Here is a 23,723-nt window from a genome sequence, read left to right as displayed (position 1 = left end):
TTTTATTACATATATTTTTTACTCAAATCTTTGCTTCTGGGGGGGTCCCTGGAACAAAACTTTTTCCACCCCATCTCAAAATATGTTGTTCCAGGGACCCCCCCAGAAGCAAAGATTTGAGTTAAAAATTTTAGCTTTAAAATTATATATATATATTCAAAGATTTGCCAAAAAAATTCATGATAAAAAAATAAATAGCAGATCTACAAGCTCATTGCGCGGCACTCGGTGCCGCGCTATGAGCTTGTAGATCTGCTATTTTTGAATAGCCCAAAGAAATCTTAAAATGACACAAACCATGCGTTCCCGGTCTTAATGGGTTAACCACGTAAAGGAGTAGTTCACCTAAAAAAAAATGCTTATTTCCTATTAATTACACGCTCCATGAAGCATTGAATTCGAGGATTTGTTTTTGTTTTTGTCTTATTCCTGAGCCGTACTCCGCCGGTCATCAAATTATCGTCTTAGGAATGGGACAAAAACAAAACAAATCTATCTTTGCCCCAAAAAATAGGCAATCTATATGCTCACAATGCGTCACAACTTGTGCGACGCATCGTGAGCTTGTAGATCGGCTATTGTTGGCTAATGCCCCGCTACAAACAAAACAAAACAATGGACGCTGGGGGTTCAAGTGGTTAAAGGGGTATTTCACCTCTGTTAAACACTTTCATTTTTTTTCAGCAAGCGTACTTAACTGTAGGACCGTTCGTTCAGTTCAGATACGCTGCCATCACTCTCGTTTTGGACCTTGTTTCCCCCTCTCTCATACATACAGTACATACGTTGTGATATTTATACGGAACATGCCAGAGAGTTTTTTTCATTTTCTTTTTTAATCTTGTGTCAGTTTAAAATCATGTTAATAGTTTCAAATGTTAAAAGGCAAGACCACATTGGTAGAGGTTTGGGTTGTTTAGTTACCTTGCCATGATGTAACTCTAAAGGTGGACAAGAAATCTAAAATAATTGCTCCATTGATAATTCAAAATATGCTCCTCATTGACTTACATTGTACAGTAAAACAGATCTCAAAGTCACTCTTTTAGCCCGTAAACGAACACAAACAAAGCTGATTTAGATAATATAGAACATCACCAAACCCAGTACTGTTTTTTTTTTTTTTTATAAAAATGTTAACTTCATGTTGATTTTGCTATTTCTATTAGAGAGAAAACCCGGACTGGATCCGTGGATCCGGATCTTCAAATAGTAAAATCAACAGGAAGTTGACATTTTTATTTAAAAAAAAATACAGTACTAATTGCTCAATGGAGCAATTATTTTAGATTTCTTGTCCACCTTTGAAGTTATATCATGGCAAGGTAACTACACAACTCAAACCTCTACCAGAGTGGTCTGGCCCTTTAAAGTGTTCTGATGAAAATAGTTCATTTAATACATTTTGAATAGTAGGAAGTCATTGATTTCTTAAAGTGTTTTATTCCGATATCCTGTAAACTGGTTGCGTTGTTAGATTCATCATTCATGCTATTTGTTCAGGCAAAGTGTTTGAAAATATGTATGGTTTTTGAAAAGGGTTTTATTTTCATGTCCAGATTGTCCACAATTAGATTGTATTTTTTTTAATGTTGGCTTGATTCTCATTCTGTAGCCATGCTATTAAAATAGTAAAGAAAACTTGCATTAGATATTAGAACATAAATAACGGGGAGCAACCAAGGAAAAGAACAATCCAGGGTGAAATGTCCCCTATCGAAAATATTTGATCTTTTACTTAACCCATTGAATCCGTATGTCTTTTTAGATTTCTTTGGCCATTCAAAAACAGCAGATATACAAGCTCAAATACATATAATTCTGGGAGGTCCTTGACATGAAAAAGTTCGAGCACCACTGATATTATAGCAAAATATATATATTTTTTAAATGATCGGATTTAGAAGACATTTGTAGAAATCCCCCCAGAAGCAATACGATTTGAGTTACAAATGTTCGCTTTCAAAAATATATATATATCTATTCAAAGATTTGCCCTCATTTTCCAAGATTTTTCAAAGAAATTGTAGATCTACAAGCTCATAGCACGGAACTCAGTGCCGCGCTATGAGCTTGTAGATCTGCTATTTTTTTATAGCCAAATAATTCATAAAATGACACAGATGCGTTGACGGTCTTAAAGGGATAGTTCACCCCAAACACATTTTTTTTTCTATGGATTAGTCACACCATGGAGACTTGAATTCATGGATATTTATTAGTTTTTGACAATAATTTGATGAGGTAGGGAGCGGTTCCGGTAGGAGACACAAAGGAGACTCTTTGTGTCTCCTACCGGAACCGCATCACATTATTGTCTTAGTAATGAGACACAAACTAATAAATATCCATGAATTCAACTCTCCATGGGGTGACTAATCCATAGGAAAAAAAGTCATTTTGGGGGTGAACTATCCCTTTACTCGGTTAACCCTTCATATGTTAAGATGCATTGCTGTAGATGTGGTGATCAGTCAGTGAGGTCATGTGACCCGTTTAGTTTCTGAATAGCAGATCGTTTGCTTAATCTTTACATGTTGCAGTTAAAGTGATTCTCTTAGTATTTCATCATCACTGCTACAGTATATACATACCAGGCTTTATTATACAGTATATACATACCAGGCTTTATACAGTATATACATACCAGGCTTTATTATACAGTATATACATACCAGGCTTTATACAGTATATACATACCAGGCTTTATTATACAGTATATACATACCAGGCTTTATACAGTATATACATACCAGGCTTTATATATACAGTATATACATACCAGGCTTTATACAGTATATACATACCAGGCTTTCTTCTTTTTGAAATGGTTTAAAAATACAATTATTTTTTACAATCTGCTTTGTGGCCTCTTGTAATTCTAATAGTTTCTGTGGCAACAAACAAAAACTAAGTGCCCATGTTTTCATACTTTTGACCAGTGGTGGAAAAAAGTTCTCATATTTTTTATTATTATTATTCTTTTATTTAGAGTGGCAAATTAATTTTTACCCCCTTTTTCTCCCCAATTTAGTCTTTTAGTCCAATTAACAACTCATTGAGTGCCATTGACGTTTTTCACATGTTTTACCGCAATGGCACAACGTGCCAATGACACGTTTGACGTGATTTTGAAGTTTTGTGTTTTTGGAAAAAACACGTTCAGAACCCAAGATATCATTTGATGATTTGCTGCTCCGTTCACTTCTTGTTTAACTTATGACTGTAAAAGTCTGTATCTCGGCTCCTGAGCACTTTTTTTTTACTATGTATTTTTCAATGTTATTTTCAAAAGGCAGACAATTAAGGTCAACAAGGTCCAATGACCTCGTTGACATTTGTGAAACCACACAGTACAACCCTCAGTGATTAGCACCCACTGGAGATAAATATTCTGTGAATACTTGAAAAAGGTAAGACGTTTTTAAAATTGCTGGCATCATTTTTTATGTATTTCATTAGCACTGAATGAGTTAATTTCCCCCCCCCCCCACACACATCTCTGTGATGTCACTGCTGTTGTATCCTACTGACTCACCTGTCAGTGAGGAGCCCCCACCAGGAGGACGTAGAGCCTTCGTCCTACTCCTCCCGCCCAACACTCCCTGCTGACAGGTACCGCCCCCAGCCTGTAGGAGTACATACAATGACCGATATCACCCTCCTCCTCCTCCTCCTCCTCCTCCTCCTTCCCTCCCCCGAACACGGGCCAGTTGTGTTCGTGTAGACCAGTGGTTCTCAAACCTTTTCGTGTCAAGGACCCTCAAAATGACATGTATTTGGCCGCGGACCCCCATCTAAAAATATGTTGTTCCAGGGACCCCCCAGATGCACAGATTTGAGTTACAAATGTTCGCTTCAAAATATATATAGTCAAAGATTTGCACACATTTTCAAGATTTTTCAAAAATAGCAGATCTACAAGCTCGTAGCGCGGCACTCGGTGCCGCGCTATGAGCTTGTAGATCTGCTATTTTTGAATAGCCAAAGTATAAAAGGTCATAATTATTCTGATGCTATATTTACACATTTTGCTGGGGACCCCCTGGAACCCCCTCAAGGACCCCTGGGGGTTGAGAACCAATGGTGTAGACTTGACGCCCAACATAGCCGGTTGCACCACTACTCAATTATTTAAGGTGAAGTATCAACACTGCAATGTACAGTAGAAGTACTCTGTTACAAGTAAAAGTCCGGAATTCAAAATGTTACTTGGGTAAAAGTACAAAAGTATTGGTATCAAAATGTACTTAAAGTACCAAAAGTAGAAAGTACTCATCCTGCAGAATGTCCCATTTCAAGTTTTCAAATTCATACATATGCACTACATATTCATATTCAGATTCATGTTAAATCTGTGTTTTCAGACATTTAACCACTTTTAAACCCTCAATACTGTGTAAACTTGACCCTTGGCTCTGTACTTGGCCCACTCTTTTCCCCCCCTCTACACCAGTCCTTTTGAAAAATGGCAGATCTACAAGCTCACAACGTTTCACAGACGCATTGTGAGCTTGTAGATGTAAATAAAATAATAAAGTACCTATCACAAAGATGTGTTTGCCCCCCCCCCCCCCCCCCCCCCACTGGTCTAGATACCATAGTCCGGAGGGTTGGCCTAGTAGTACTTATTGTCATGTGATCTAGCCAATCACAGTCCGTACCCCCAGGCTATGGAAACCAGACTCTCTGTGTGTGTGTGTGTGTGTGTGTGTGGTGGAAAAAGCACTCACATTTCTTACTTAAGTAAAAGTATCAATACCGCATTGTCAGAAATACTCTGTTACAAGTAAAAGTCTGGAATTAAAAATTGACTTGAGTAAAAGTACAAAAGTATTGGCATCAAAGTGTACTTAAAGTACCTAAAGTAAAAGTACTAAAATGTATGAATAGGGGGTATAAAATAGGGCTGAAGTGGTTAACGTAGGTTTTATAACGCAGTAATGAATATCTAGTAACAACAGTTACCAAATAATTCTAGTGGAATAAAAAGTATATTTGCCTCTGAGAGGTGAAAATTGAAAATACTCCAGTAAAGTAAAAAATACCTCAAAATTGTACTTAAGAACAGTTTACTTGCGTAAATGTTCTTAGTTACTTTACTGTGTGTGTGTGTGTGTGTGTGTGTGTGTGTGTGTGTGTGTGTGTGTGTGTGGGGGTGGGGGTGGGGGTGGGTGGGTGGGTGGTAGGGGGTGTGGCTAAAATGCAAGGGCCCTGCATTTAGTTCTTTATAAACCTATGAGCTTTGTCACTTTCCATCATCTCTTGCCTTTCTTTAAAGAAGGAAGCAGAACTCCTTGTTGGACACAAACCTGTCCTTTGGTTGGAACATAAAGACTTGGGTAAGAACATCTTCTCATTCTGATTGATTGATTGAATGCCTTATTAACAGTTAGTAAATTGTACAGAGGTACAATTTTACGACTTTTGAAAGGATGACACAAAAAGCCCTTTAGGGGCCTGTTTCCATTGTGGTCCTGATACCAAATTAATGTCATTAAATGTATATTGTATTCATATAGATTAGATTAGATTAGATGTCTTTATTATCCACAAGGGAAAATTGTTTTGCTCTGGTTAATGCATACATTCAACAAGACAATACATAAATAAAAACCACAATTAAAACACCTAGCAAAGTACTTCAATTCTATAAAAGATTAAAAAAATGAAAACATTTAAAAGAGACTATAGTTAAGTTGTTAAACCAATTACTTAAAATAAGGGCAGTAATTCAATACATAACATTTAATTAAATTCCAAATATTAGTAATATATATATATATATATATATATATATATATATATATATATATATATATATATATATATATATATATATATATATATATATATATATATATATAAATAGAATCTTAATGCTAATTTTGAAGACTTCCTGTGGCCCTTTATCAAGACATTTCTTTTCTTTAAAGGGATAGTTCACCCCAAAATGACTTTTTTTCTATGGATCAGTCACTCCATGGAGACTTGAATTCATGGATATATGTTTAGTTTGTGTCTCATTCCTAAGACAATAATTTGATGACCAGTGGACCGGTAGGCAGCGGTTCCGGTAGGAGACACAAAGAGTCTCCTTTGTGTCTCCTACCGGTCCGCTGGTCATCAAATTATTGTCTTAGGAATGAGACACAAACTAAAAAATATCCTTGAGTTCAAGTCTCCATGGGGTGACTGATCCATAGATAAAAACATATTTTTTGGGGGTGAACTATCCCTTTAAGACAGAAGCATAGCAGTGTAAATAGGGACACGGTCAGCGTTGCCAGATTCTGTGAGAGAGACAAGCAACCAGGTCTAGGAAAACCAGCCCAAAAGAAAGCGACTATGGGCCACATGTGCACTTTAACATATACACCAGCTATTTGGAAATAGCAGATCTACAAGCTCACAACGCGTCGCGATGCGACGCGTTGTGAGCTTGTAGATCGGCTATTTTCAAATAAAGTCTGATGGGTGATGGATTTCCCCTCCAAAATAAAATGCTACACAGTCAAATATTTAGTGTTAATTAATCAATTTCTACATTGCCAGGGTTCAATTAAGGTTCAGGTGTTGTGTGTGTGTGTGTGTGTGTGTGTGTGTGTGATCTCAAGGGGTTGTTGTGGGACACGTTGCTCTTCTTTTTCCCCCTATTGTCCTGTGATCACAGAAGACGGTTCTATTTCGGTTCCATTCGGACGTCCCAACAGGTGTGGTTAGCTGTGGAAAAATACAACAGAGGTTAGGTAATAGGAAAGACCCAGTAAAGACACACAAACAACTGAGGTTAGGTAATAGAAAGACCCAGTAAAGACACACAAACAACTGAGGTTAGGTAATAGAAAGACCCAGTAAAGACACACAAACAACAGAGGTTAGGTAATAGGAAAGACCCAGTAAAGACACACAAACAACTGAGGTTAGGTAATAGAAAGACCCAGTAAAGACACACAAACAACTGAGGTTAGGTAATAGAAAGACCCAGTAAAGACACACAAACAACAGAGGTTAGGTAATAGAAAGACCCAGTAAAGACACACAAACAACAGAGGTTAGGTAATAGAAAGACCCAGTAAAGACACACAAACAACAGAGGTTAGGTAATAGAAAGACCCAGTAAAGACACACAAACAACAGAGGTTAGGTAATAGAAAGACCCAGTAAAGACACACAAACAACAGAGGTTAGGTAATGGAACAGAGGTGGGAAACTTTGATGATGTAGAGGGACACTATATTTACACACTCACTCCAGAGGGACACATTGCATATATGCTGTCAGAGGGCAGACACCTCTTATCTCAGTTTATTCTTTACTTTTTCTGTAAATTAATGGCCATTCTATGTCACACAAAAGTAGCAAAAATAGCCGATCTACAAGCTCAAAACGAGCTTGTAGATGTGCTATATTTGCTATATTTGCTAATGGAAAGTAACATTTTTATTTCATTTCAAATGCATTCAGTTATACTTATGTTAACTTTATGAACTTAAATGCAAATACATTGGACATAAAAAAGACAATAGAATGTTAATACTAGTCATTAAGCTACTAATATAGACTGAAGTAATTAAAGCGGGTCATGTTTGCATGTTATGAATCATAACAGCTGAAATCAATAATATATCAGTATTCTGATATTAACCTGCGGGCCACATTAAGTGAAGGTGGGGGCCGCATGTGGCCCCTGGGCCGCCAGTTGCCCATGTATGTAATAGAAAGACCCAGTAAAGACACACAAACAACAGCGGTTAGGTAATAAGGCCAACTAAAGACACAAAAAACGTATAAAGCAAAAGATAAGCCAGGTGTGGGCGGTATCGAATGGCAAAGGCTATTGTTTGCTCCCAGTAAGTAGGTTCTGGTCTGCCTATTGTACTGCCTGTCATAATGAACTCGCAATACTAGACGTTATTGTGACGAATTTCAGTATTGTGCTCTGGACGAGCGCTCGTCTTGCGGTTAGATAAACCGTTACGCAATGGAAGAGTTGTAGGTCAATTCCCACGACGCAAGATGCAAAGTACTTAATGCAGAATGTCCCATTTCAAGTTTTTCAAATGTATAAAAATCTTTTGAAAATAGCAGATCTACAAGCTCACAATGCGTCGCATGCTTGTAGATTGGCTACTTTTAAATGGCCGAAATGTATACAGGGCTGAAGTGGTTTAGGTTATGTAATAATAATCAAAATCTATAAAGTAACTAGTAACTAAAGTTTTCAAATAATTGTAGTGGAGTAAAAGTACAATATTTGGATCCGAGATGTAGTGGAGTAGAAGTAAAAGTATTGGAAATTGGAAATACTCAAGTAAAGTACAAATACCTCAAAATTGTATTTAAGTACAGTACTTAAGTAAATGTACTTAGTTACTTTACACCACTACCTGTCATAATGAACTCGCAATACTAGACGTTATTGTCAGAGATTCATTGTTGTGCGCTGGACGAGCGCTCGTCATGCGGTTAGATAAACCGTTACGCAATAGAAGAGTTGCGGGTCGATTCCCACGATACCAACCAATGAGATCATCCCACAACTAACTCATGTCTTTTGTTGAAGTGAAGCCCCCCCCCCCCCCCCCCCATGCACTTTGGAGAACACGTGGAAGCTAAATGTAAACACAAAAACATCTGAATTGATTGGGATTTGTAATGACAAGGTTATTTACAGTGGTGGAAAAAGAGCTTCCAGATCTGTTATTTTCGGCTAATGTTCCCCCCCAGATAGACCATATTCACACGGCGGCCATTTTGGAATTTAACATTGAAAGTGCCACCCCGGTTGCCACGGCAACGGGTGGCACTTTAAAGGAGAATTCCGGACAAATTAAGTGTTATCTTTGATGTCTCGTTACTCACCTACCGATGTGAAAAGTAGCGTTTTTTTTTTTCATATATTCCCCTGTCGTCATTTTTTAAACACCCTCCGTTGTTATAATGGGAGCGTGAGGGTTAGTGAAGTTCGTCTATTATAACCGACGCAATGTTATTTTTTTCTCTACTACGATTCATTGTAGAGTCTCATGATAGTCAAACATGCGCTGAAAATTCCTGCGAGCCTGCCGTTAATGGCGAACGATTTAACACTGGTTGCTTGTTTCCAGAATCTGGCAACACGAGTTGCCAGGTTCTGGAAGAAACAAGCAACCAGTGTTAAATCGTTCGCCATTGACGGCAGCCTCGCAGATAGTTTCAACGCATGTTTGACTATCATGAGACTCTACTATGAATACTAGTAGTGAAAAAAACAACTTTGCGTCGGTTATAATAGACGAATTTCACTAACCCTCACGCTCCCATTATAACAACGGAGGGTGTTTAAAAAATGACGACAGGGGAATATATGAAAAAAAAGAACGCTACTTTTCACATCGGTAGGTGAGTAACGAGACATCAAAGATAACACTTAATTTGTCCGGAATTCTCCTTTAAGTCAATGAAGTCACTTCATTGACTTAATAGCAACATGGTCGCCGTGTGAATATGGTCTATTAGGGATGCTAGGAAAAAAAATAAGTTCCTATGTCATACAAAGATTTGGTGCCCCCCCCCCCCTGCAGTATCTCTGAGGACCTCCTATTGAATACCCCTTATGTAATAGGATTTTATCATCTGGGCTTTTGTAAAATACGGAACACCAGGGATCAAAAGGATTGGCATCAAAATATACTTAAAGTATATTTGAAAGTACTCATTATGCAGAATGTCCCATTTCACAAGTTTTCAAATGTATAAAAATCTTTTGAAAATAGCCCGATCTACAAGCTCACAATTGTGAGCTTGTAGATCTGCTATTTTCAAAATGGCCAAAATGTACATAGGGCTGAAGTGGTTAAAGGAGTAGTTCACCCAAAAAATGACTTATTTTCCATCAATTGCACACCCCATGAAGCCTTGAATCCATGGATTTATTTTTGTTTTTGTGGTATTCCGTCTCCTACCGGCTAATGTATCCGGTAGGAGACACAAAGTAGATTATTTGTTTCTCCTACCGGATACACACCCGGTCATCAAATTATTGGCTTAGGAATGCCACAAAAACAAAAATAAATCCATGAATTCAAGGCTTCATGGGGTGTGCAATTGATAGAAAATAAGTAATTTTTTGGGTGAAGTCCTCCTTTAATGTGTGTTTTGTAATAATAATCACAATCTACAAAGTAACTAGTAACTAAAGTTTTCAAATAATTGTAGTGGAGTAAAAGTATAATATTTGCCTTTGAGATGTAGTGGAGTAGAAGTAAAAGTATTGGAGATTGGAAAGTAACTAAGTACATTTACTTAAGTGCAGTACTTAAGTAAATGTACTTAGTTACTTTCCACCACTACAAAAATTGCAACAACAAAAAACAACCTGTGTAAATAGAATGTGTTACTGAAATGGATTAAGAGAAAGGAATTGATATTTTATAATATTATCCTCGTTAAAGGCATGATGTCTGCTGTCTGCCTCCTCTTCCTGGCTCTTCCTCTGGTCTCAGCTCAGATGTTCCACTGGGGTCATTGTCCCACGCCTACACTGCAGGCCAACTTCTCCTTATCACAGGTAACACGCACACACACACACACACACACACACACACACACACACACACACACACACACACTCGCACTCGCACTCGCTCGCATGCGCACGCTCACGCACACGCACACGCACACGCACACGCACACGCACACGCACACGCACACGCACCATTTGTGGTCGTAACGTTGCCTAACTACAAATAAAACCTTTCTGTTTCAAATCTTTTTTATTGTGAAGCACAGGGTAGGATTATACATTTCTGTTCATATACATGGATTGCTTCCTTTTTTTTAACAAAAACAAACAGACATATACACAAAATAGACGGGTAACATGAAAAGAATACACTCAAACTTAAGCAAAAAACAAAGGGACCCCCCCGCCTCCCTTCCCCCTCCCCAGAAGTGCTGCCCCAGACTACGTGCGACACGGGTCATCCACAAGGATTAGCCTTTCAACAAAGGAGACTAAAGGCTTCCAAATCTTTTCAAAATCTTTCAGTTTGTCTTTGAGTATAAATCTGATTCTTTCTAAATGTAAGGATTCTGTCATCTCGTTGAGCCAGAGTTTGATTGTGGGGGGCCTCTTTCTTCTTCCAAAATAAGGGTATAATTTTTTTTGCAGCGATAAGGCCGTATGAGAGAAGGCGCTGTTGAGATAGTGTTCATTTCTTCATCCCTTCTGATACTCCCAGGATGACTAACACTGGGTCTGGATCTATCTCCACCTCTAGTATATTGGAAAATAGTCTGAATATCTCTATCCAGAAATTCTGTAGGTTGGGACACAGGGCATAACTGTGCAGTAGAGTTGCATCTGCTGATTTACACTTATCACACTGGGGGGAGAGGTCTGGGAATATTTTGTGTAATTTTACTTTTGAGTAATGTAACCTGTGTAATATTTTGAATTGTATTAAACAATGTCGTGCATTAATCGAACAGTTATGTATGTATTCCATACTGCTATCCCAGATGTCTTCAGTCAGTTGTACGCCCAATTCCGCCTCCCAGTTGGCTTTAATAGAGTCAGTTGAGACCGGAGCCATGTTATGTAAAGTGTCATACAAAAAATAAATGATGCGTCTAGTCTCAGCTGCATGACTTAAACACCCATCCAATTTGTCTGGCCTTGCCGATTAAAAATATTAATAAATATGTTTTCTCACATAACTCCTAATCTGTAGGTATCTAAAAAAAATCTCGCTGCGGGAAGCCGTACTTCTCTTTTAACTGTATAAAGGAAACAAATACCCCGTCCACATATACATTTTTAATGCAAGTTATTCCTTTCTCCTTCCAATCAAGGAAAGCACCATCTAGCTTGGAAGCGGCGAACGAGGGATTTGCTGCAATGGGTAGCAAAAACGACATTGCCCTAAGCTTGAAGTGATTTGTGACTTGTTTCCAAATACGTATAGTGTTATAAATGATTGGGTTATAATTGTATATCTTTTTGTTTAGTGATACCGGTGATAAAATGACTGCCCCTATGGTAAACGGTAGACAATCCTCTCGCTCCATTTCCAATCCATCGGGCAACAATGCTGTATCATCCAACCAATAGGAGAGGGATCGAATGCCAGTGGACCAGTAATAGTGGCAAGAATTTGGAAGTGACAACCCCCCATTCATTTTGGACTTGCAACAAATAAAACCTTTCTACTGGGCGCTAAAAGGGTGTGCGGACTTCCCCTCTTTTCCTTAAATGCTGTTTTTAACTGAGTTTCTTCCCCCCCCCCTGCCTTTCCTCAGTTCCAGGGCCGGTGGTACGAGCACAGGAGGCTAGCGTCCATATATGAGCGGGGGAGGTGCATCGAGGCCAGCATCGAGCCTGTCGCCAGCGACACCCAAATCCTTTTCTCCCAGACCATGTGAGAGTTGCTTTTACTGTTAGAGATGTACCCATGCTATTTTCTTTCCATCCTGATAGCAATAGGGCAGTGGTTCTCAACCTGTGGTACGTGTACCACCGGTGGTACGCGAGGCCGCCTCTGGTGGTACGCAGAGCAATCTCCCCAAAAAAGAATAAAGTGAACTGAGATATAAAATAATATAAAAACATGTAATAGCCTACTATCAAAATACTTCTATGGATTATTTATAATGTTACCATGACATCATGGTAACATTTAAAAACAAGCTTTGCTTTCCTGTATATTAATACGTTGTCGGGCCGTGTTTATGTTGACTTTGTGTCAACGTGTGATGCGGCCGCGATGGTAACCGAAAGACTCGCCCACAAAACACGCTTGCCCCCCATTTTTTTGGGGCGGACCAGCGGTCCTTGTATTCTTGTATTTGTTTTACTGATGCCCCCACTCTGAGAACCACTTTCCTAGATTGTTTTTAAATATTACACACTGGTATCGGATCGGGTATACTCTGTATGGACCGATACACAAGTTGTGGGTATCTAGGGCATTCACAGAATAGTCGAATATTCGAATATTCGACTATCAAAACCACTATTCGACACTGTACATCAAAGTCGATTATTCGCTAATATTATTTTTACAAGCTAGAAAAATAGCAAAAATAGCAGATCTACAAGCTCAAAACGTTTTGAGCTTGTAGATCTGCTATTTTTGCTATTTTTTTATTGGAACTGTAGTAATTAAAGCGGGTCATGTTTTTATGTTAGGAATCATAACAGCTGAAATCAATAATATATCAGTATTCTGATATTAACCTGTGGGCCGCATTAAGTGAAGGTGGGGGCCGCATGTGACCCCCGGGCCGCCAGTTGCCCATGTATGATGATGTCTTCATCAAAATGCCCCCCCCTAACCCCCCCCCCCCTAACCCGTGTCTTTGTGAACCCACCAGTGACAACAGGGTAGAGTACAGCTCACCGGCGGTGATAAGCCAGGACCCTGCAGAGCCCGCCAAACTGGTGTTTGGTTACTTCTACAGTGAGTGAGCCTTCTCTCTTTCCGTACTTCCGTTTTAGTTTTTTTTTGCATAGTGTGGTTGTGTTTAAACTGGTTAACCCATTAAGTCCTGAGGCCGATTCTACAAACTGTCTTCTACATCCTAACAGTTTTCTGGCACAAACCTGTGTTGCTCTATATCGTTGTTGTCGGGCAGAAACCTCCCATCTCCATATTTTCAACTTTTTGTGTTTTTTTGTAAATTAACGCCCAGCTACTTAATCATGCTATTATCATCACTTTACCCAAATACATTATATTATATTATTATTATATTAAATACATTATATTATCATCACTGTACCCAAATAACGCGGGAAGCGAACGCAGCTCGAAAATAACGATAAGAAGAATAGAAAGGAATGAGCAATTGTAGAGAAGTGGGTGGTACAGTGAAAATTAGTGCCACCACAAGAAGGCTCCATACCGCTAGCCCCATTTTTTTTTAATGTTTGTTTGTTGTGTGTTTTTTTTTTTTTTGTAAATGTTTTTTGTCTTTGTAGTTTTTGAAATGTGTTTGGTTTAGGCATGTTGCAGGCTGTTGTGCATTTTAATCAGAGCGTTGTCAGGCGGATTTCAGCCACACTGTAGTGCACTCATTATATTAAATACATTATATTATCATCACTTTACCCAAATACAGCTCAAGTGGAGTTAGGAGGTTTTTGACCATTAATGTGGAGATAGTTGTTTTGTCCATCATTGGTTAGAATGACCGAGTCAGACAAAAAAAATAATAAAACCTAAGTTGGAGTTACGGTAGGAGGTTTGACTGACAGTTTGAGGATCCAATGGAGTTAGGAGGTTTAGTCAGAAGCTCTTTTTAATACTTTTCATTGGTTCAATATAAAGTATAACCCACACACAGACGTACAGGGTGTTCTATAACACTGATTTATATATCATTTAAAAAAACGGAGGTAGTTGGTTTTTGCCTGACAGTGACGATTATGATCTGTAGTGGGTGTGCACGATTCAATTCCATTATGATGTCGATCCACCAGGTAACGATTTGATTCTACGATGCATACTCGATGCATCACACTTTTCTATATTACTGCACAACATGGCAACCTTTTTCATCAGTCAATACAAGCAGATATACTGAACAACATATACATCTGGCTGCTGCTGCTCTGTGCAATTCCATTTTCTAATTGATTTTTGATTTGTGAATCGATTCATAATCATGTCCGCATCGCGTATATATATATTTTTTTAACAGAACCAGGAGATAAGGTGATCCAAAGATGTACTGCTCCATTCACTTCCTTATTACTTAAAAATCCTGTATCTCGGCTCCTGTGTTTTACTGTGGATTTTTTGCCGAAACATGCTATTTTTAACGCCGTATAACAAGCGAACGGGTGGTCGCGATGATTTTTTTTTTGCGGAAGCACAGTGAAACCCTCAGTGATTAGCAACCATCAGGGGATCCATCATACTGGAGATAAATATTCTGTGACTACTTGAAAAGGTAAGAAAATCTAAAAAAATCGCTGTCAGTCTTAGTTGTATATACTTATACCATCTTTCTCTCCTTGTTCCTTTTTTCCGCCTCAGATCTCTTGCAGTTGTCGTGGTGGGTGTTGGACACGGATTACCGCGGCACGGCCGTGGTGTATTACTGCAGAGACTGTTTCAACCTGTTCCACTTCGACCTGGCGTGGCTGATCGGCCGTACGCGCCGCTACGCCCTGCGCCCTGAGGCGCTAGAGGTCACCAAGGAGACCTTTCGACGAGTAAACATCAACATCAGTCACATGGTGGTCGCCGACCAGTCGGGCTGCGAGGACCAATAGGATTAACCACAGTCACATTTAGATTTCACACCACATTTGCATAATGTATTTCTGTCATTTACTTGATAAAGGGTAAACGGTATATTTACTCTTTTACAGAATTCTCAAATAGCACATTAAATCAAACTCCAAATGGACTGGTAACCTTGTTTAAAATATAATTTGACACTAGCCTAATTATAAACATAACATATGGGATGATTCACTCTATCAAAATATATATGCCTTGTATTAATTTATGCAGTTTTCCTGTATCATATGATTTCAATGAATGTTTGTGAATTACGTTTTAAATTAAAGCTCTAATTTCAAAAACATGTTTAGTTGTGTCCTTTTCTCCTTAATGTGCTGTAATGTACTGTATGCCATCTTTGTATGTATTGTGCAATTAATTTGATTTCCTCATTTTATAAATCATTTTGGTTTCTACTAATGGGTGGCTACTAATGACATGCGTTAGGCTACTAATGACATGCGTTAGGCTACTAATGACATGCATTAGGCTACTAATGACATGCGTTAGGTTACTAATGACATGCGTTGGGCTACTAATGACATGCGTTAGGCTACTAATGACATGCATTAGGCTACTAATGACATGCATTAGGCTACTAATGACATGCGTTAGGCTACTAATGACATGCGTTAGGCTACTAATGACATGCGTTAGGCTACTAATGACATGCGTTAGGCTACTAATGACATGCGTTAGGCTACTAATGACATGCGTTAGGTTACTAATGACATGCGTTGGGCTACTAATGACATGCGTTAGGCTACTAATGACATGCATTAGGCTACTAATGACATGCGTTAGGCTACTAATGACATGCGTTAGGCTACTAATGACATGCGTTAGGCTACTAATGACATGCGTTGGGCTACTAATGACATGCGTTGGGCTACTAATGACATGCGTTGGGCTACTAATGACATGCGTTGGGCTACTAATGACATGCGTTAGGCTACTAATGACATGCGTTAGGCTACTAATGACATGCGTTAGTTAGGCTACTAATGACATGCGTTAAGCTACTAATGACATGCGTTAGGCTACTAATAACATGCGTTGGGCTACTAATGACATGCGTTAGGCTACTAATGACATAGGCTACTAATGACATGCGTTAGGCTACTAATGACATGCGTTAGGCTACTAATGACATGCGTTAGTTAGGCAACTAATGACATGCATTAGGCTACTAATGACATGCGTTAGGCTACGGACCCCATTTAATGACATCTCTATCTCTGGGACCCCAATTTATATTGTAAAATCAATGTTAATTTAACTCTGAGAGTGTACAAATGGAACCAAATGGACCTGTAAGGGTATTTTTTTAAATAAATATATATTATATATATATGCGCATAGTATACTTCTTTCCTAGGAACCTGCACATTTCTTTTAAGTTCCCTGGGTTTGAATGAGTAAACACCCCCCAAATATAGCCAGTGGTGTGAGTACATTTACTCAAGTACTGTTCTTAATTACAATTTTGAGGTAGTTGCGAACGCGGGAGGAGGCGCGGCGAAGCCGCGCCTCCGACCAAGTGGAGCATACTATGAAACCGTGCTCGGCTTGTGTGTGTCTCTGGGTCTCTGTGTGCACTGCCTGTGTGCACTGCCTGTGTGCAGCTCCTCTGAGATAAGTAAATGTCCAATTTAGACGTACCATACATCAAATGAAAGGTCTTTGAAAACTGAACACACCTGTCAAGGTTGCGTTTAAGCCCGCTGCGTTTAAGCCCGCCCCTTCCCCCGGAAGCCACGCCCCGGAGAAGGCTCCTAAAAACTCCCCATTGAAACCCCATGTTAAATGAAAAGTGCCCGAATCGCTCCCAAACTTTTTCTACCCCCCCTAAGTGGGGGTCTACGAACAAATACATCGGGCTCGGATTTTGGCTCCGCCCCCCGGAAGTGGGTGAAACAGGCACTTCAAACACTTTGTTGAATTGTTCAAAAACATTCCAAGTTTTTTTTTTGTGAATTTGTATTTTTCTAAGATGCTCCTTTTAACGCAGATTTTTTTTTTTTTTTTAAATAATTTTTTTATTGGTTACTTTTTTTTAAATTTTTTTTTCATTTTTTTTTTTCTTTTTTTGCGTTCGCTTACCGCGTTCGCGCGTCTTACTTGTTTTACTTTACTGGAGTATTTCCAGTATTCTATACTCCACTACATCTCAGAGGCAAATATTGTCCTACTTTTACTCCACTACAATTATTTGAAAACTTTAGTTACAAGTTACTTTGTAGATTTTGATTATTATTACAAAACATACATTACCCACTTCAGCCCTATATATATTACGGCCATTTGAAAATAGCAGATCTACAAGCTCACAACACGTCGCAGCACGACGCGTTGTGAGCTTGTAGATCTACATTTTGATACCAATACTTTTGTACTTCTACAGTAGTAATCGTTCTCAAGTAAATTTTGAATTACGGACTTTTACAGACCATTTCTACATTGCAGTATTATTGATACTTTTACTTAGGTAAACAAATTTAGTACTTTTTCCACCACCCAAATATAGCTCCTGGGACCATGTCTCCTCCCCTTTACTCCTCCTGGCATGTGAAACCAGACACACTGTTCAGTTTGTGCTTCAGTCCTATACGGTAAGATGTGCCTCAAGGTTTGGTTCTTCATTGTTGATCATTCACCCAGTTTATTCACTGTTGTCTGTAATTAATTGCATGTAATTTATTTTCAGAAGTACATAGAAGCTTCTTGAATATGGAGGCATTCCAGGTAATGTGTGTGTGTGTGTGTGTGTGTGTGTGTGTGTGTGTGTGTGTGTGTGTGTGTGTGTGTGTGTGTGTGTGTGTGTGTGTGTGTGTGTGTGTGTGTGTGTGTGTGTGTGTGTGTGTGTGTGTGTGTGTGTGTGTGTGTGTGTGTGTGTGTGCGTGCGCGCGTGTGCGTGTCTGTGTCTGTGTCTGTGTCTCTCTGTGTCTGTGTGCGTGTGCGTGTGTCTGTCTGTGTGCGGATGAGTTTAAGATCTGAGGCCGATTCTACAAATGCCTTCTAAATCAGTAGTTCTCAAACGTTTCCGTGCCAAGGACCCCCCAAAATGATATGTATTTGGCCGTGGCCCACCCACCAGCCTGCCCTCTCATTAGCCATATTTTAATAACCCTGTATGACCCAACCTGTAACCTAACCCTATATGACAATGGACAACAAAGTTTTTCAACTTTAATGTTTCCACTATATATTTCTTTCCATTTTCCTCAACTATATTTTCTTGCCCTATGGTCATAATATTAGTAAATCACTGGTTTCTTAAAAAATGGGCCTGAAAAAACATCTATCAGGAGAACACAAGGGGAGCTAAATGTAAATCCCATAGAGAGGAGGTGTCATTCACTGCCGCCGTTATGATGTTGATGAATTGTTGATGAATTGAATACATAGGACCACAATGGAAACAAGTCCCCAGGCCTTTTTAGTGTTATCCTTTTTAGCCTGGCATGGCCAGATTAATATCACTATGCGTAGATATTAGTCTGGAGTCTCTGTGTGGAACCTGCATTTCTAAGGGGCGGATTAAAATAAATGCCTCTGGCTGTAAACCCGCCCCATATTTGCATACTGGACCCTGATTGGTGCCCCACATTGTGCTGAGGGCTATTTTTTTTATTTTTTTTGCACTGGCAGATTGGAATGGTTCCCAGGCTATATCCTTTTAGCCTTGATGTCTTATGACTAATAAAGAAATCAATCAATCAATCAATAACTGCACCTCTGTGTGAAGGTCCTGTTTCTGGTTGTTGTGGGTGCTGTGGTTGATGAGGCCGGTGCTCAGTCCTTCCACATGGGCAGCTGTCCCCTTCCCCCCGTTCAGACTGACTTCAACGTCTCCAAGGTGAGCTGCTGCTACTTAGCCTGGCTCCTGGCCCCGGAATCACTATAGCCTCATATTCAGGGTATGCATGGTGTAGACGCTGTAGAAGGCGGTCCCTACGCCCAATCGGGATCGGTATAATCCAGTACGAGCCAATCGCCAAAGAGTCCCACTTTGGCCACGCCCCCGTATCAGAAAACGTCTGCACTGAGAGGGGCTTTCAGACTGAATAATGGAGTGAAACAAAATGAAAATTCAGGCTGAGTGTCAGGCTAGCTACTACTACTACTACTACTACTACTACTACTACTACTACTACTACTACTACTACTACTACTACTAGTTGGTAGTGGATCATGTCCACAGGGTTCTTCAACGTTTTTCTTCAAGACCCCTTAGCTGAGAGAGAGATGAAGCAGGGACCCCCTGCTACTACAAACCTTTTCATAGATTTCATTGATGGCTTCATAGTCTTGTGTGACAGCAACTATCATCAGTGTTGGGTTCATGTTTGATTCATGTTAAAGGGATAGTTCACCCATGTTCGGTATTTACTCTTTTACACAATTCTCAAATAGCAATCAAACTCCAAATGGACTGGTAACCTGTTTAAATTTTTTTTTTGACCACTAGCCTAACTATGAAATTCTAAATATCTCTTTAATGCTCGGTAAACTTGACCTATCCCTCTGTACTTGGTCTTCTCTTCTTTCCCTCGACACCAAACCTCAGTACATGGGTACCTGGTACGAGATAGAGAAGCTGCCCGCTGTGTTTGAGAGAGGAACATGTCAGCAGGCCGCCTACACTCTGCTCAGTGACGGGACGGTCAGGCATCCTCAACACAGAGCTGCTGTAAAACCTCACCCCTTTTTAACTCTCTCTCTCTCTCTCTCTCTCTCTCTCTCTCTCTCTCTCTCTCTGTCTCTCTCTCTCTGTCTCTCTCTCTCTCTCTTCTCTCTCTCTCTCTCTCTCTCTCTCTCTCTCTCTCTCTCTCTCTCTCTGTCTCTCTCTCTCTCGCTCTCTCTGTCTCTCTCTCTCTCTCTCTCTCTCTCTCTCTCTCTCTCTCTCTCTGTCTCTCTCTCTCTTCTCTCTCTCTCTCTCTCTCTCTCTCTCTCTCTCTCTCTCTCTCTCTCTCTCTCTCTCTCTCTCTCTCTCGCTCTCTCTCTCTCTCTCTCTCTCTCTCTCTCTCTCTCTCTCTCTCTCTCTCTCTCTCTCTCTCTCCCTCTCTCCCTCTCTCTTACCTGCAGTGTTAAATTTGACAGATTGAACAGATTTTGATGTACTTTTAGTCTTTTGAATAAAATTCCATTTAGTTTTAGTCATATTAATAATCATCTGAAACGTTTTACTTTTAGTCTAGTTTTAGTCGACTAAATATCATGAGATTTTACTCGATTTAATTCTACAGTTGATTTAGTCGACTAAAAGCTGTGGTGGCGTTGCCTTGATGGCGTCCTAATGCCTGATTTGTGGACCGGCTACCCGAAAATAGCAGATCTTAGCAGGCTATTTCTGCTATTTCTGCTATTTAAAAAAAAAGTTAAAATATGGAGATAAGAGGTGTTTGCCCTCTGACAGTATATGTAATGTGTTCCTCTGGAGTGAGTGTGTAAATATAGTGGCCCTCTACATCATCAAAGTTGCATCACCCCTGGATTAGACTGATCTTGTCCATCTCCCCCCCCCCCCCCTCCCCCCTCCCCCTCCTCCTCCTCCCATGACAGTTCCAGTGGTCAGGTGAATTCCATTGAGGGAGTGGCTAAAGTTGGAAACACTTCCCAACCTGCTATTCTGGCAGTCAGCTTCTTCAAAGGTAAGACGCTGCCACCTAGTGTTTAACTGATATGTGAACAACACAGTCATGGGTGCTTATTATTATGACAGATGGCAGAGTGACCATGGTCCATTTCCACTGTTATAGTAGGTCTAATATAACAATGCATACTGTATGCATTGCTCTCATGAAAATAAAATAAAACGATGGAGCTTGCACCCACTGTTTTACACCTGTAAACCTGTGATGTGAAAATAAAGTTCTGATTCTGAATGTCCTGAGTATGAGGACTTTTTAAACCCTTACCAAAGACTCATTTCTTCTCGCTGGCTTTCGTGTAATCACCCTGGCCCTCACGCCATACCTTTGATATACTGCAAATATTGATTATGTTGTTTCATTTTCATGTTGTTCAATTTATTTTGCTTCTTTCTTTTTCTCTGTTTTAATTCATTTTCTCTTTGTCTTGCCTGTCTGTATCTTAATATGCTCAGTGCAGCACTTTGGTTCGACATTGGTCGTTGGTATATATATATATATATATATATATATATATATATATATATGTATATATATATATATATATATATATATATATATATATATATATATATATATATTTTTTTTCTTTTTTTTTATTTCTTTTTACAATTTCTTTCTTTTCTTCTTTACAATTATGTAATCCATTTTTTCACCCAGTGCCAATTGCCTATGTAATCCTGGGTGCTACTCTCCCTCTGCCAACCTGGGGAGAGCCCAGAACTGAGCTCATGCCTCCTTCAATGCATGAGGAGTGAGCAGGCGGCTTCTTATCACCTGACAGGGGGGAGTTTCCCCGTTAGGACGTAGCTTCTTATCACCTGACAGGGGGGAGTTTCCCCGTTAGGACGTAGCTTCTTATCACCTGACAGGGGGGAGTTTCCCCGGTAGGACGTAGCTTCTTATCACCTGACAGGGGGGAGTTTCCCCGGTAGGACGTAGCTTCTTATCACCTGACAGGGGGGAGTTTCCCCGGTAGGACGTAGCTTCTTATCACCTTACAGGGGGAAGTTTCCCCGGTAGGACGTAGCTTCTTATCACCTGACAGGGGGGAGTTTCCCCGGTAGGACGTAGCTTCTTATCACCTGACAGGGGGGAGTTTCCCCGGTAGGACGTAGCGTGTGGAAGGAACACGTTATTCCAGCCAGTTCCCTTCCCCTCAATCAGGCTGACCAGGGGGAGGCAGTACAGAGACCGGGATTACTGCATGTTTTTTTGTGAGGGTGCCTACCCTAAGGGACACGGGGAGAACACACAGAAAGGCCCTTGTGCTATATAAATAAAGTTTGATTTGATTTGATAAATCAATAAACTGTTCAATTACAAATGTTTATTTTTTTTTGTCCAGGTGTTCCAGACTCTCCGTACTGGGTCCTGTCCACAGATTACCAGACCTCTGCTCTGGTCTACTCCTGCTCCGACTACCTGAAGATTTTCCACATCGACTTTGCCTGGATCCTGGCCCGTGCGCGGGCGCTTCCTGATGACATCATCAGGCAGCACCGTGACCAGCTGGCTGCGGCCGGCATCCGCACGAACCGCCTCACCGTCTCCAACCAGACTGGATGTGATGCCCTGGCCTGACCAAGGGCCCAGCACTGGCCTTTGAAATTGAGTCTATATAGGAAGTGACAGTTCATATGAATGGCCTGTAGTTTTGCTGTTTTACCCCTGCTGGTGTCAGAAAGATTTTTTCTTAATGCTAGCGGGTGGGTTTTTGCCGAACTTTAGACTTAGATTTTCTTACCTTAATAAACATTGTCATTAATACTATATGCTTCCAGTCGCTAGTTTAAAGTCTTCTTTTAATCATCATGATATGCGTTTTGGTAAATTATGGTCCCATTTATTTAAAAATTGACGATGAAGTAGGGTATCCCGCCCCCTCTGGGAGGGGCGGGATGATTCGATTGACAAGCTACACAACCAATAGCATTAATTTCCGGTTGCATTAGCTATGACACGATATGACGCGATATAGAAAGATGGCGGATTTGAAATTCCTGAACAATCGGCTCACAATGCGTCACAGTGCGACGCGTTGTGAGCTTGTAGATCTGCTATTTTCGGCCAGAATAGGGATGTTAGGGTTCAAGTGGTTAATGTAAAAAAAAAAAGTCTTCACACACAGATTTGTAGTAACTCCGAGGACCCCCTAGGGGTCCCGGACCCCCTGTTGAAGACCCCTGTGCTATAATGTATGGGCAAGGCAATGAAATAGCAGGTCTATGAGTTGTTGCTTCATGTGTTCAAAACCTGCAATAAACTACTGGATACTGTACTGTATAATGAACTCGATTTGTTGGTGTTTTATATTTAATAATTATATTTATCAGTGTCAGAGAGGTCCCAGAGACATTTTCTTCCCCGAAATTAACCAATAACAACCTATTGTTACAGTAAATATTTATTATATTATATATAAAAATAAACAGACATTATTTTATAAATTCAACGGTGTAACACTGTTTTCATAAGAAAGAGTCCTTCCAAACAGTCAACTTTACATGAATGAACAAACATTCATGTCCATGAGCTTTAGAAAACACACAACGTTCTTTGAATGGTTCCATGTTCCTATTGGTTCATCCATAATGGACCGTACCAACTTTCAGTTGAAGTTCAAAACAAGAAAACATGAGATGTTTATCCAACAACAGAGAAAAGTAAATACAAAATACAAATAAAACTATATATACATACACACTAGAACTGCTTCACTCATATTATACGCTAAGAGCTTTTAAATCATCTCTGTTTATGCACAGTATTGTTAACTGATCCTACAAAT

General features: G+C 39.8%; 2 protein-coding genes across 2 annotated transcripts; both read left to right on the top strand.

The window, feature by feature from the left end:
• The first annotated feature begins 5,313 nt into the window (after positions 1-5,313).
• LOC308077357 (apolipoprotein D-like) lies at positions 5,314-15,466 on the top strand. The gene is made up of 6 exons (XM_080418009.1): positions 5,314-5,342; positions 6,674-6,749; positions 10,437-10,552; positions 12,286-12,404; positions 13,360-13,445; positions 15,027-15,466. Exons 3-6 carry the CDS (start codon positions 10,439-10,441, stop codon positions 15,263-15,265), a joined length of 558 nt encoding a protein of 185 aa, XP_080274135.1. The 5' UTR covers positions 5,314-5,342; positions 6,674-6,749; positions 10,437-10,438; the 3' UTR covers positions 15,266-15,466.
• A 2,429-nt stretch (positions 15,467-17,895) lies between these two features.
• LOC308077566 (apolipoprotein D-like) lies at positions 17,896-22,516 on the top strand (the record flags this gene model as incomplete). Its single annotated transcript, XM_080418313.1, is given in 6 exon segments — positions 17,896-17,907; positions 19,027-19,137; positions 19,849-19,947; positions 19,949-19,971; positions 20,844-20,932; positions 22,281-22,516. Coding segments are annotated over 6 exon segments (570 nt in total).
• Between the last annotated feature and the right edge of the window lie 1,207 nt (positions 22,517-23,723).

This window comes from Gymnoscopelus braueri (assembly GCF_963280865.1).
Source record: "Gymnoscopelus braueri genome assembly, chromosome: 21".
Taxonomy (NCBI): Eukaryota; Metazoa; Chordata; class Actinopteri; order Myctophiformes; family Myctophidae; genus Gymnoscopelus; species Gymnoscopelus braueri.
This window is presented reverse-complemented; position numbering and strand designations above follow the sequence as displayed.

What these genes read in the sequence shown, in the direction of transcription:
- LOC308077357 (XM_080418009.1), top strand. Translation starts at nt 10,439, where the DNA reads ATGATGTCTGCTGTCTGCCTCCTCTTCCTGGCTCTTCCTCTGGTCTCA. An exon ending in CCAACTTCTCCTTATCACAG is followed by an intron (nt 10,553 to 12,285) that starts GTAACACGCACA and finishes GCCTTTCCTCAG; the next exon opens with TTCCAGGGCCGGTGGTACGA. An exon ending in ATCCTTTTCTCCCAGACCAT is followed by an intron (nt 12,405 to 13,359) that starts GTGAGAGTTGCT and finishes TGAACCCACCAG; the next exon opens with TGACAACAGGGTAGAGTACA.